The 15,216-nt window shown below is 41.0% G+C and overlaps 1 protein-coding gene across 3 annotated transcripts in view; it reads left to right on the top strand.

Moving 5' to 3' along the window:
* Positions 1-15,216, top strand: part of Bnc2 (basonuclin zinc finger protein 2) — a 413,864-nt gene that overhangs the window by 266,511 nt on the left and 132,137 nt on the right. For all 3 annotated transcript variants that reach the window (XM_060365798.1, XM_060365797.1, XM_060365799.1), the window contains one exon: positions 3,054-3,156. In XM_060365798.1, coding sequence (XP_060221781.1) covers positions 3,054-3,156 — 103 coding nt within the window. The remainder of the gene's footprint in view (positions 1-3,053; positions 3,157-15,216) is intronic.

The following is a 15,216-nucleotide window of genomic DNA, read 5'->3' as shown; positions in this document are numbered from 1 at the left end:
TGAGCAGGAAGAACACTCAGTGATAACTAGCCACTGGTGAGAGCACTCAGACATACCTGTGTTTGAGATGCTTGAGTGACTTCAGGGAAAGTACTTAATCATCATCTCAGGTACCACATAAGTGAAAGGAAAGGAAGAACAGCATCAAGCGCATGGTCTTTTCTGAGAACTCTTTTTCATTTATTTTTTATTTTTTGGTGAATTATTTAACACATAGTCTGGAAAATGTCAAACATTTAATTAATCTACTATTATTAGTGATAACAAAAAATAAGATGTGATCATATTTGGATGGAGAAATGGGAGTAAATGGTAGTTATCCACCCCATTTAAGAACTGTTGCTCTTCCGGCCTGCCCATGACCCCCAGCCCTCTAATCATGCTGCAAATACCAGCTTGCTGAGCCTTGCACACAAGGATGCTGTCATCTGTTTCTTGCCACTTAACATAGTGGCTGGCTCCAAAGCAGTGGTGCTGGATAGTCATTGGGGTTGTAGGAGAGGATGAAATTGCCAAATTAAGAATGAAGAGCCTGGCCATGGCAACACCTGTCTTTATTTACAGTGGTGGGAGAGAAGTTGTTGCCGGAAATGCTGGCTAGTCAGTCTCTATTGTTTGGGAATGAGGGTGAGTTAGTGTTGCAAGGTCTAGGAGGACAAGGGGACCGGAAGAGGAAGCAGAATGTGCCGAGATCATTGCTTCAGACAGCACAGCCTCAAGAATCTGTGGACAGAATGCAGACAGCAGAATTAAAATGTAGATTGCGTAAGGAAGAAAAGAGACACTGGTTTGGGCATGCATGGCTTTCTCTTTCGATGCATGGAAGAGGGGCAGAGTTAAAAGGTAAGTTAGAGGGCTAGGATAGCTCCTGCAGCTCGTTCTTGAGAGCTGAGGGGACGAGTTATAAGGTGGGATAGTGGGGTCCCACAGCCAGGCCTGCCCTGGCCAGCCTGATCCCTACTCCCTGCAGAGAGAGGAAGGGCTGAGTAGTCCTAATGAAGCTTCTGCCGCTTCCTCCTTTGTAGTGTTCCGAGCTTGACAGCCAGACAGTGTGATGTGTGCAGGCCCACTGCGGAGTTCCCGGCAGAGTGGGGAACTCTGTTCCAGCATTCACAGGAGCGGAGGCTCTTCCACTGCAGCTCTTCCCAAAGCACATGGACATTTCTAAGGCTTAAGCAGATTTGATAGTTTATGATAAATGGATTTCGTAAGTGTGCCTGAGTTGGCAAAGGATCACATTGGTTCTGTTTTGTTGTGAATAAATAGTGTGTCAAAGCTTTATGCTATTTCAAAAACATTATTTAAAACAAAACTTCCTTTGAAGCTACGATAGTTTCTTATTCCAAATGTTTATTTAGACCGTATTGTATAAGTATCCGTAATTCCCTTAAGGAGGAATTGTAGTCTGTTCAAGTCTGAGTTTAAAACAGATAGGCCTTCTGGAATTTATAGAAATACAAAATGGCTATTCCCATGCTTACGTGTTTATATACAAAAGAGTTGAGGTGTTCCAGTGTTTTATGTTTGGGTATAAAAAGAGAATCCATGAAAAAAAAAATTAACTGAAAAGGTTTAACTCCCAAATGAACCAGATGAATAAAGTTATTTGAAAAATTCTGAATGAATGAATGAGTTAGCCATAAGTAAGATGTGTGTGTACCTGTATGTAGCTAACCTACTTTTACTTTGTGTTTGTCTTGATTATTGCTAAAATTGATGTTTTGCTCTAAATGGTATAAAGTAAAAACTTATGACAAAATAATATCAAATTAATGACTTAAAATGAGAGTGTTGGCGAAGGAGAAAGTCTTTCAGCCTGCATGACCTGTACATAGGGAGAAGTCCATTGAGTTCTATCTCCTGTAGGTGGACTTGGCCCAAACATGTTAACAGTATCTAGAACACTGTCTTATACAAGCGAGGTAGTTCATATGAAAATCCAAATGCTTTCGGGAGCTTTTGGAGTATGTACATGTAGCTGGCAGGTACCCATCTACACTTGCACGTGTCTGACCCTGCTTGCAGAACCCCCACCCCATGCCAGTCACCTTTGCTCATATCTAAATCTCTAAGGAGATGTTTGCCAGCTGTTCAGATAATCATGTAGATTGTTAATAGGTGAGTTATCACATTAAATCCCTTCTGTGTCTAAAATTTCCAAGAAACTAAAAGTCATGCATATAAGATAAATTTATTAACTGGTATCTAGGGCCAAGTTTAGCAGCTTTAGCACAATTCCTAGGCATGGATTTCACTCTTAGAAGGTTAAACTCCATTTATGGAGCTTTCTAAGAATTCACTTTATAATATGAACTGTCAAGGTAAACTCTGAAGTGCTTGCACACAGCTGAAAGACATTTCATGTGTGTTACAGTGTTCTAGAATAGAATTATTCTTCCAAGAGTAGAATCTTCATGTAAACATTTTTTTCTGTTTTATATCTGATCTCAAAATAAAGTTTCAACTTATTTTCTTCTTACCATTAAATTAAAAAGATTGCTTTTATTCTAAAATAGGGACGAAGCTAGAATTAATAAATCAAAGAACAAGACAAGAGATCGGGAAATTATAGTTATAATCATTTAAATAAAAGCCAGCAAAATGGATTTTTTAAAATGATGTTCATCATATTTCGCTTTTACAAATACTTCTCTTCAATGATGCTTGGCTGGCATCTTTCTAGAAAATGATCTTTTTGTCTTCATTGTGAAGTACTTAAGTAAATAAACATTCACAGCTGTGGCAGAGTCATTCTCTTTTGGAGACCCCATGTTACAAATCCAGTGTCCTGTGGAGAGTATAATTCCTTCCCCACATTCACCTTGCCCCACCTTTGTATTTAAAGGCTGGAAACAGTGTGTTTGTGAGCGTGCTTTGTTTTCTCAACCCTTGGTTGTAAAATATTTTGATACAAAACTTATTTTCAAAAGTCTTCAGGCCTTTACCAATACACAGCCTTTAAAAGTAGAGGCGGGCACTACTTAGCAGCCACGGTGAGAAATGAAATGTCTTTGGACAGATGCTGATGTCTTCTTCTCCTCCTCTGTTTTCAGGCCATCCGCTGCACACTGGTAAACTGCACTTGTGAGTGCTTCCAGCCGGGGAAGATTAACCTGCGGACGTGTGATCAGTGTAAACACGGCTGGGTGGCGCATGGTGAGAAAAATCTAGGCTCCCATTTCCCTTCGTGTTGTGTTCTCTCTGTCTTTCTCTCCCCCTTTCTCCCTCTCTTCTTCCTTCCCTCACACTCTCTCTCTCTCTCATGTGTGTGGGTGGGAGAGCGCGAGGATTATTAAAAGCAGTAGTTGACCTGGTGAAGAAAGCAGTCAGCCGTGCTCCAAGTGTTGGTTAACATTCATCCTGCAGCTTTCAAGCAGCACATTCTCTCCAGGAAGGAAGGCTAGGCAGGCAGCTCTCGGCAGAAGGGCGAGCTGTTTATAGAATAGTTGGGCAGCGGGGTTCATACTGAGCACAGCGGCAGCCAGCAAGTACCAGGCCTGATGGAAACGCAAACATACCACAGTTGGCCTCTCAGGGCCCGGACCTCAGAGGGAATCTGGCAACCCTTCCTTGCTCGAGAACTCCTCAGTGACTGCACGCCCTTGTCGTGTGTGCTGAGTTTACCCTTCCAGATGTTGAACTTTGTATAGTTGAAGGAGGGGGAGTGAGCAAGTGGCTGGTATCTGAGAAAGAAAAAGTGATCCGTAAATACCCCCTTTCAGTGTGCACTGGGATTAGAGGAGCCCACGGAGTGCGGGACTACGGCGTGTTGGTGTCACGGGAGTGAGGGTGGCCCGGGCGGAGGTTCTGAGCATGCGCATTGTTTGCCAGGTACAGAGTGCCACTCCATCAGTGTGGCTTGACTGCATATTTGACACATTGTTGTGTGCAGTTTATGTTTATTGTGTTTAAGCAGAGGAGACATGGAAAGAAGCAGACGCTCTCTCCACCTCCTAGACTGTGATTTTGAAAGATAGGTGATGTTTGCAGAAGGAGCCCTGGCTGCAGTCTTTTGACAGCCTCGGGTATTGGCTCTTAAGTGGACATACTCTTCATTCCCTAGCAGTGCCAAGCATCCAGTGGGCTGTGTTTTTTATAAATGTCATGTTATTCTAGCGAGATCTGAGGTAACACCACCAGGCCATGTCTTGAAATGCTGTTAATTTATCATGTACCTCGCTTGCTTGGGCATGTGTGTTGGGGCCGGAGGGACCTCTCAGCCATGTTTCCGTGAGAGAGACAGTAGCATGAAGGAAATAATACTGGAAGGATTGTGCTTGGGTAACGCCACCACATTCCGGTAACCAGTCCTTCCAGGATAAAACTTTTCCTGGCTTCGTAAACAAGGCCAAGATGTTTAAGACAACCAGAGAGGCAGATGCACTGCTTCTGAGGGCTGGGGGAACTGGGTGCAGTGTTCGAGGTGACCTCTATTTTTCCTGTACTACTTTCTTAGGGCCTTCACCCCAAAACAGTGCAGGCAGTGTGGGCACAGACTGTTCCGCAGGGACTGGGTGTCTTAAACAATAGAGGTTTATGTTCTTAAAGCTCTGGAAAGTGGATCGGAGAGGTGAAGTCGTTAGCAAAGTTAGTTTTATTCTGAGGGTTTCGGGTCTTTAGCCAGCTCCCCTAACACGGTGTTTGCCTCAGAGTGTACCGTGATGTCTTCTGACAATTCTGCACCTCCTCTTCTTACAAGGCCACCGGGCAGAATTCACTTTGAGGGCCACCCTGCGGCTCTCATCTTGAGTTAACCGCATCGTTTAGGGTCACATATCCAAACACAGCTGCATTCTCAGACACCAAGATGTGGTTTCAGTCTGTGAGTTCTGGGGGAAGACAGTTCAGCTCATGACACTTTTCAGACATGTTCTTTTATTTCCTAGAAAAAAGTACGTAAGAGTGTGTGTGTATATGTGTGTGTGTGTGTGTGTGTGTGTGGGTGGGTGGGTGGGTGGGTGGATGGTATCTGGCTGGTACATGTGTGCAAGCTTTTGCTTTTGTGCTCATGTTCCTCTTACTCTGGCTTCAGTGTGATGGCCTTACAGGTATACACTGAAGCCATGCTGGACCTCACTGAGTATTTGTGTGCTTGGATAGACTTGCACCACTACGCCTAGAAAATAGAGATTTTATGTTCCTTACCCGTCACATGAGGTTATTGGCGACAGTGTGATATAGACTCTTTCTTATGCTTACTAATGGTACTGTTTCAGCGCTGGAGGTCTACGTAGCTCAGTGCATGTATATAAGCATGTATATAAGCATTTGTAAAGCCCTGGGTTCTCCTGTCAAATGGTGCTTTATGATCTTACAGCAAAAGAGCAGTGATAAAGTGAAGGCTTTAATAAATATTCTATGTGAAAAATAACGTACCGGACAGCAGTTGGGCAGTAAAGAGGGGTTAATAATTAAACAAAGGACTTTTATTTTCCATCTAGAGCCTTCTTGTAGTAGTAGCAGCATCTGTCCACGGTGGGAGCCCTGAGAGACTAGTAGTTGACTGTGTCACTAAAATTTGTTTTATATATCCATTTCCATGTACGTATTACATTAGTTAAGTAGTCAAACACAAATGCTATTTTTATTTCTTCCTGAAAAACATGTTTCAGTCCTGGCCAGTGACTTTTTTGGGAGACTTTTGGAAGGATGTGAGTTTTCACTATTTTGAACAAAATGTTTCTATTAAAGCAAGCTCTGTTTTCCCTACTGTATTATTACAAATTCTTTTCTACAGTTATTAATTTTAAGGTTAAAATTAATTTCAGTCCTTTCCCCCACTGTTACCATCTTGACCTTTGTTCTACCTCATAGTGGGGACACACCTGTACATAATTGAACTACATACATGGAGGTGAGCAGAGCCCACCCTTCCCCCTTCATTAGGGCCAGCACGACAGTGAGGGCTGGCTCCTGGCCTTTGGGTTGGCAGTGGGATGGGAGCACCCACTCATTTTGCCCCTAGCATTTCCACTAATTGCTTCATTCCCTCCCCCTGCACAGAAACCCTGAAATCATGGCTCCAATTATTTCTGCTCAGAGGTGAGACATAGAAATCTTCCTGGCCGCCTTAACTATACAGTGACCGCTGTGGGACAAGGAAGAAGTGAATTGGCCTTTCTATTGCGTCGTTTCTCTCCAAAAGTGTACGAGACAGAAAAGAGACTGTGACACAGTGCTCTCTGAGTAGCGTCGGTTACATTCTTCTTGTCACTGTGGTATTTAAAACACACAGTCGTGCACCAGCACGCTTACAAACACACACAAACAAGCACACATATGTGAATACCTGCTGCCCACGAACAACCAAGTACATAACTCACACATTCGGTTTTGAAAGAAAAAAACCAGAAAACTTTCTGTCTCTCTTACGTAAGTGTCTTCTTGCATCTCTTTTATTGTTAATTCGTAAAGTGTTGAATTTCAGATGTTATTGTATAACATGCCCCTGTGCACAAATAAACAGACTCACACACACACACACACACACACACACACACACACACACACGTTCACAGCTGTGTATATGCACACTAAATACCTTTACAGGTTGCTTCGTAAGGGTGATTGAATTAAAGACATTAGCTGCCTTGGAGAGATTTGTTTGTTGTTTTTTAATATTTGAAGAGAGATGAATCCATCCTCTTACAAGGCCTGGGTGTTGAAATAACTTGGGGGGCAGCATTACTGTTTAAGAATTGCTTCCTTGAAATCTTAGCACTGATGAGTTTGGGTGGGGACACTCAGAACAGTTATTGGATAGCAGGAAGATTTCCTACTGAATAAAAGTTAATAAATGACTTCCTACTTTCCCCATTTAATGAAGGTTAGCTCTTGCTAATCAAAAGCAAGGTTTGTTGAATATGAAAAACAAGCTTGGTGTTTTGGTATAGGATAGCTACTTGATGTAAGTAATAACTTAGTAGCTGGGCTCAGGGCTTCTAGTTCTGTCATGATTCTCTTCAGAGTCCTGCTGCCTCCCAGTTCACTATACTCCCGTTTTCCTACCTAGGGTGCCGCCTCCATTTACCTTTCCTCCATTTGCCCAAAGTATCTGAGCGAGTTTTGGAAGTTGGGTTTTCCTAAAGGGCCACGCCTCCAGGTGCAAGAGTGCAAATACAATACAACAGACGTAAGCATTAGTGGGGTCCTTTTCTTGTGATACATTTTTGTCGGTAGGAATTCAGTTCATGTTTTGACTATTTGTTTTTCCAACACCAGACTTTTTAGTTCAACCACTTGCTGCAGGCTTGAGTCTTCAGTCAAAGATTTGGCATAATCTTAAAAATCAGTGAGGATTACCAGTCTAGCCAGTGCTTTGAAAAGGTGGAAAGGAGCTAGAAAGGGACTGGGAGTACGTCCCCACCCATTCCCTCTCTGAAAGCTGTCAAGATACCCGTTGCCAGTAAGAGGTGGTGGCCTTGTAAAAGGGGCACAGCATTTATTCATTATTTGTAAATTATTTTTAGTGTCTATAGTTCAGATGAAGACTTTATTTCTAAACCTTTTAAATCAGAGGGTAAAGTTGCACAAGTAAAACTAAGGTAAATTCTAAATGATTTTTAGAAAGTATTGCATTAGTAAGCCAAGACTATTGAGAAACTGTTTTTTATGCAATGGTATATAAGTCAGTTTCGTAGCTGATTTTTAAAAAAGTAGGCCAATATTAGAAATGTAATTTATTTTTTCCCTTTATAAAATTAGAAGTAATTTGCACTTCTGATGAAGCTTATTTGTTAGAACTATCTCCATTTTAACTTTCCCCCAAGCTGTATCAGTTCTGTTGTTTCTGACTTTGACACATGTGTTATAGGGACATTTGGACAGGAAAGAAGAATTGACCAGTAAGAAAAAAAAAAAAAATATATATATATATATATATATATATATATATATGATATTTAGCTTAGTACATTTCACAGCAGCATATGGGCTAAAAAGTCTTTTCTTTATAGACTGCTTTAGCATTAAGAAAAGGAAATACCCTTCCACCAAGCTGAGTAACACCTAAAAGTCTTCATTTGCTTCTGGGTCATCTGATTAAGATGAGTGTTACTCTGTAAGAATGCTGTTGCAATGGAATTCTTGGGAACCACTTCTTTATTATGTTCTTTTTAATTTTTTTATTTTCCACAATTTATTCATTTTTTATCTCGACTGTAGCCCCCTCTCTGATCTCCTCCCAGTCCCACCATCCCTCCCTCTTTTCCCCTATCCCCACCCTTTAGTCCACTGAAAGGGGAAGTGTTCCTCCCAGACCATGTTACCCTAGATTATTAAGTCTCATCAGGACTGCCTGGATCTTCTTCCTCTGTGGCCTTCACCAAGGGGAAGAGAAGATCAAATAGCTGGCAACCAAGTTCATGGCATAGGCAGCCCCTGCTCCTCTTACTTGGCGACCCACATGGAGACTGGGCTACATCTGAGCAGCGGTTCTAGGTCATTTCCACGCATGGTCCTTGGTTGGTGCATCAGTCTCTGCAGGGCCCCCTGGGCCCAGGTTTTTTGGTTTGTTGATTTCCTTATGAAGCTCCTATCCCTTCCAGGTTCTTCTATCCTCCCACCCCCTTCTTCCATAAGACTCCCTGAGCTCTTCCCAAAGTTTATCTTTGAGTCTCAGCATCTGCTTCGATCCCCTGCTGGGTGGAGTTTTTCAGAGGACCTCTATGGTAGACTTCCCTCTCTTCCACCACTTCCAGTGTCTATCCTGCTCACCATTCTGAATGAGATTTAAGCATCCTCCCTAGAGTCCTTCTTGTCGTTTAGCTTCTTTAGGTCTGTAGATTTTAGCATATTTATCCTATATTATGTGGCTAGTGTCCACTTAAGAATGAGTATAGAGGGGCTGGAGAGATGGCTCAGTGGTTAAGAGCACTGTCTACTCTTCCAAAGGTCATGAGTTCAATTCCCAGCAACCACATGGTGGCTCACAACCATCTATAATGTGAACTGATTCCCTCTTCTGGCAGGTGTAAATGCAGATAGAACACTCATATACATAAAATAAATAAATCTTTTAAAAAAAAAAGAATGAGTATATAACATGCATGTCTCTCTGGTTCTGGGTAACCTCATTAGTTCCATCCATTTGCCTGTATATTTCACGATTTCCTTGCTTTTAATAACTGAGTAGTAGTATTCCATTGTGTAAATGTGCCATAATTTCTGTATCCATTCTTCAGTTGAGGGACATCTAGGTTGTTTCCAGATTCTGGCTATTAAAAATAAAGCTGCTGTGAACATAGTTGAGTAAATATCCTTGTTGCATGGTGGAGCATCTTTCAGATATATACCCAGGAGTGGTATAGCTGGCTCTGGAGGTAGCACAATTCCCAGTTTCCTGAGAAAGCGCCAGATTGTGTTCTAGAGTGGTTATACAAGTTTGCACTCCTACCAGCAGTGGAGGAGGGTTCCCCTTTCTCCACATCCTCTCCAGCAGGTGTTGTTACTTGAGTTTTTTATCTTGGCCATTCTGATGGGTGTAAGATGGAATATCAGAGTTCTTTTGACTTAATATGATTTCCTTTCATTGCACATAGTTATTTAGAAAAAATATAACCCTACATAGTTATTTTAATTATTGCTTCATTAGACCTGCTTCTTTCCTACCCATATTTTATCTACACCCTCAGCTCTTTTAGTGAAGATGTGCAGGTTTGCATCATCTGGACCATCTATCACTAACTGCTTATTAAATATATATTCTATGAAAAGTATTTTACCATGTGACTTTTTTTTCCTGTGACACATGACATGCTGAGGAGAATAAAGGAAATTTAGAGTCATATAGCATCCTACTTTATTATTTAATATATTGTAAGTCTTATTATCCATATAATTTGTTAATTTTAAGTATTTCTTTTAAAGATTTATTCAACTTTAAAGAGTGTGTGTGTGTGTGTGTGTGTATGTGTGTGTGTGTGTGTGTGTGTGAACACATAAGCACTCACACATGCACATTCATTTTGGCTGTAGAGGCCAAAAAAGACACTGGATCTCCCGAAGACGAACTGCACTCAGTTATTAACCTTTCTCCATGCGTGCTGGGAATGAAACTTGGGTCCTCTGCAAAAGCAGTATGTATTATTAACTGCTGAGCTATCTCTTCATTGCTGGTTTCAAACCTTTCTTTGTATAATCTATGGAAAGTGATTTTTCTTGGCAATATCATTAAATTTGAATTCTCAGCTTTTACTTAATGTGTGTTACTAGACTAGACATTAGAGACGCTCACTCAAATAGAAAGAACAAAACATCTCAATAAATTGTAGTTTTGTTTTTTTTTTTTTATGTAAGTGGACATCACACAGCTGTAGCTGGAAATTCTGTGCTTTCATTTACTAAACTTACAAGCTTCAGTTAAGTTTCTAGTCAGATTCAGTGTGTAAAATGAAATTTTAACCCAGGATCCAGGGCATTCTGTAAGCAAAACTCTTGGTTATGTTAGTCCTACATTTAGAATCATGAGCTCTTGGAATTCTGTTTACAAATTCCTCAAATTTATTGTAGGCATGGTGCCTTATAAAGACTTGAGTAGAGCAGATCAAAACCAGTACTTTGCTTTTTATCGTATGAGAGGTCACATGTCTTTATTATTTGCCCCAGTCTGTGTTAAGATTATTAATTGTCTAAACGTTTATGAAGCCACTTTGTCCCCAACCATAATCTTGTGTCTCTGTAACACTCTCCCTGACATACATCCCTAGGTTCACCTTCCTCTTCAGTTCCCTCATTTTAATTTTCTTCCTTCACATTAGAAAGTTCTCTATCCTAAGTAGCAAAACATGTCATTTTTATTCTCAACCGTTCATTCAGAGAAACTTGGCAGCACTGTCTATAAAATAATTTATAGAATTCAGGATAAACAGGAAAATCAAAAAATAAGCAATTTTTTCTTTTTTAATTTTTTATTTAACTTTTATTAATTATACTTTATTCATTTTGTATCCCTTCATAAGCCCCTCCCTTCTTCCCTCCCGGTCCCACCCTCCCCCCCCCATTTTCTGCATGCATGCCCCTCCCCAAGTCCACTGATAGGGGAGGTCCTCCTCTCTTTCTTTCTGATCTTAGTCTATCAGTTCTCATCAGAAGTGGCTGCATTGTCAGGGTTCTAGGTTATCTCCATGAATAGTCCTTGGTTGGAGTATGAGTCTCTGGGAAGTTCCTGTGTTCAAATTTTCTGGTTCTGTTGCTCTCCTTGTGGAGTTCCTGTCCTCTCCAGCTCTTACTATTTCCCACTTCTTACATAAGATTCCATTCACTCCGCCCGACAATTTTTTCTTTATTAAAGGAAGATAATATTCTCACAAAGCTCCAGCCTCGCTTTAACTGGCCTGGAGACGGTCTGTCAACAAATGTTGCTTGGAAGAACAGAGCACCTTTTAAGCAGGTGTTTAGGATCTGGTTAGTTGTACAGAAAAGTGCTAGCCTGGGTGGTTTCTAGCAGTGATGATGGCCTAACCAAAGGTAGAGACTTAGTCATTTAGGAAGATGCTTCTGGGCTTTGGATAGAAGCACATGGATGGAGATGCCACAGTCCATGTTGTTTAAATATCAGTCTTCTTTCTGTGGTGTGCTGCTCTGGAAAAGGAGGTGCTAATTCAGGGTCTGTGTAGAAGAATTCATCTTTCCACCAGGCCTGATTCTTCTGCTGTGATAGAACCTGGTTGTGTCTAGCTACAAGTCCTTTGTTAGAGAAAGCAGCTCCTGCTGCCCCTGCATTCTGTTGAGGGTCCTGCTCTCTCCATGAGGAAAGTCCTTGAACATTTCTCTGCTTGCTTCACTTGAAAGAGTAAAAACAAGGCCATTTCCTGCCTGGCACAGGAGACTGTTGCTTGACCTGAGGGCAGAGTGCCCTCTCTGCCTGTCTCCTCCCTGATTGGGGCTGATAAGCTGTAAAGGGAGGGTGTCCTGTGCAAAGGCTTGTGCTTGATTAACGACACTCGCTGTTCTCATAGAATCCCTCAGTTGCTGGTGCCCATTGCTTTCTTAGCCTGCCCATCTTTCGGATGTTGCTTTGAACTCAATAAATTCTCTCAGCATAGTTCAAATAGTGCCTCCTTTTCAAAGTCCTGGCCCTCCAGACAGCTAGCTACTCAGATGTTTTTGTCCTGGGATACAGGATGAGTGTTGCAAGATCTAATGTCCTAAGTTCTGTCATTGCTGGTTTACTGGTCAGGGGTTTTCTGGGTGAAATTGAAGGTTACAGAACTCTGTCTCAGAGCATGATGAAGTTCTACATCAACTAAAGGCAGAATTCTAGAAAGGGAGTTAAAGGGATGCACTGCTGAGTGAGGGGCATCCAGCTTGCTCCAGCACTGTCAGAATCTTTTTCCAGGTTATGTAATTAAGTTTTTCTCATTTTTTTTCTGTGCAATATAAATAATGAAAACTCCTGTACAACATTCCTCTAAGGTTAAATGAAGAAATTTATATGATTTATACGTAGTAAAAGCCTGGTAAAGTGTTAGTTGTTATAATTACTAAATTAAAACAACAGATATATATCAAAGTTGACTAGCTAAAAGATAGCTGTAGGCAGACTAATGTATTTCCTGTGCTCTGTTCTTTTATGTGCAAATTCAGATAATAATAGGAATGTGCCTAAATATCGCTGTGGTTTGAAGGAAGATAAAATGAGAGGGGAGTTACTCTAATGTTCTGGCATAAGAATTTTAGCTGCAAATCCTATTTTGAAGTCAATAAAATAGTTCTGAACATTACCATTTATGAGACTATCTAAGAGTTGGAAGGTAGAGGAAGGAGAATCAGAAGTTCATGGTCATTCTCAGCTACATGGTAAGTTTGAGGCCAGCCTGGGATACATGAGACCCTGTCTCAAAGACAAACACGAGTCTCTTGAAGCCCAGTGGAAGGAGATTTGCTTCAGGATTGACTTCTGGAGTAGTCATTCTGGCTGTAAGGTCAGAGCTCTTTAGGAGCAGTCATCAGCTCCAGCAGCTCTAGGCAACTGTGGATGTAGTACCCCAACATGTATTGTGGACCTGATTGGAACAGAAGCGGAGACAGCTTTAACGCAGGAGTCTTTTTTTTTTTTTTTTTTTTTTGAGAAGTACAGATCAGTTAAAATGGATTGTACGTCATTGCTGAAAAAAACAGAAGAAACCTAGGAGCACAAGTTAAACTGAGTAAAAGCTGCTCTTACCTATTTGCACACCTATCTTTTTGCATGTGAATACTTTGATGGGCCTACTACTTTATCATTTTATTGCATTTTATTACATCATAAATTTTTATATCTTGCTAACGATCCTACAGGAAGCTTAATTGTTTATAGGAACATCTTAATTAACTAGAGTTCACCAGGTTAAGCGGAACACAAATTGAAGGGGTGATAAACGAAACACCCTCTGCTCCTCTCCTTTTATCCGAGGCACTGTTCAGATAAACTAGTATCTTCACCTGGGCTGCAAGGACTCACAAGCAAGCTGATGCTCCCCACCATTCTTCTCCCTGTTGCATCATTACGGGTGACTTCTCCAACCTCCCTCCACTCTTTTATGGAACTGTGATAAGAATACTATCTCAGAGAATTTCGACCTGTACAGAGAGTCCTGAAAAAGTGTTTATGTATCCCATTCTCTCCTAAGGGCTTGCACACTTCAGATCTTCCCAAATTAATGTGTTATGATCATACAATTAAATTACTTTGTGTTAGAAAGCAAGTTACTGCCAGAGCTGAAGAAATGATGGAGCATGTCAGTTTAGGGCCCATGGCTGTGTCGTTTGCTCCTTTGTATGGTTCTCTAGGAGTGATGGACTCCCCATATTGACTTTCTGGTTTTCCCAACTTGTTGATGGGGAGTTGGTGACACTAGACAAGGGGTCTAAACCCATCCAATTGAAATGACAGTTTATACGGCCTCAGGTTTATTTGGCTAACAGGTGTAAGGACAACTCTAGAACTGGCTGTCTAGTAACAACCCTTCTTTTGAGCTCTTGAAATGTAGCAAGTTCCAACTGAGATGTGCTGCCAGTATAAACCAGATTTTGGAGATGCTGTCTTTAAAAAAATAATAATAATAGGTCGTAAAATTGTCAGTAAGAAATATTCTATATTGCTACATATCAACATCTCTCATATATGTAATCAAAATGTCTAAAGTTGTTTCATGTTTGCTTTTTTACTTTCACCAGTGAAAGTAGAAAAACTCAACTTTGAAAGGCACCTTAAGGGCCTGGGGATGTAGTTCAGTTGGAACTGTGCTTGCTTGCCATGCACAAAGTACTGGGTTCAGTCTCCAGCACCACAGAAAACAGGATGTGTCTGCAATTCCAGCACTCAGTAGGTAGAAACTGCAGACCATTTGTTCATGATCATCCCTTGCTTCATAGTTAGTTCAAGGCCAGCCTAGGATACATGAAACCCTATTCCACTCAGTTACTTGAGTCCTTTTTCTGTGAGCATGCTGTTGTAGGCTATCTGTGTATACCACAGACTTAGAAGATTCAATCTTAGGTTGAAATGGATTCCTAGAAGAGTGGTTAGAACTGATCCGAGAACCTGAAAGCCTTACTTCAGGCTCTAGTCTCTTCTTAGTCCCAGTGAGTTCTCCCCAGGGCTCCGCATTTTAGTGTTTCCACAGTATTAGACATGCATAGTCCTTTCTGTGGTGTCCTGTTCAACTGTTCATGAGTGAGGAGCAAGTTCCTGCTGAATGCCTCTTGCATGAGGCTAGATTCTATGTGATGCTGCCCTTCTACTGAGCTTGAGAGCCCTGGAAGGGACACTTAATCTTCATGATGCTTTTGGTAACTGAAGTCATGGCTTCTGTATGTTACATGAGACAATAGTTTATAAGGGAAAAAAATCTCTTTAAGACTCTGATGGCAAATTGCCCGTTTCTTTTTCAGAAGCCCCTTACTCTGATATGCAAGGCTACTAGTTCCTTTTATTAATTTTCATTTCTTCATTCCTCTTTTGAGTCTTCCATCTGTTTTTCCTTTGATTTTCTCTGAGTCTTTAGACAACAAAGTAAGTGAGAGGCATATAGAAGGTTTCCTACTCTACTACCTAGGGAAGTGCATTTTAAAGACATTAACTTTGTTGGATCATTAACATATGTCAGCATTTTTGTTCTGTTTGGAAGATGCAGTGTAGAGTCAAATAATTCTGTTTTGGTTGGTAGTTCTTTCAGACTCTTTTTCCTCAATAATATGAACTAAAAAAAAAAAAAAACTCTTGCTTTCCCCCTT

The sequence above is a fragment of the Meriones unguiculatus genome, chromosome 12 (assembly GCF_030254825.1).
Source record: "Meriones unguiculatus strain TT.TT164.6M chromosome 12, Bangor_MerUng_6.1, whole genome shotgun sequence".
Taxonomy (NCBI): domain Eukaryota; kingdom Metazoa; phylum Chordata; class Mammalia; order Rodentia; family Muridae; genus Meriones; species Meriones unguiculatus.
The sequence above is the reverse complement of the archived record's forward strand: the minus strand, read 5'-3'. Positions and strand labels throughout refer to the sequence as shown.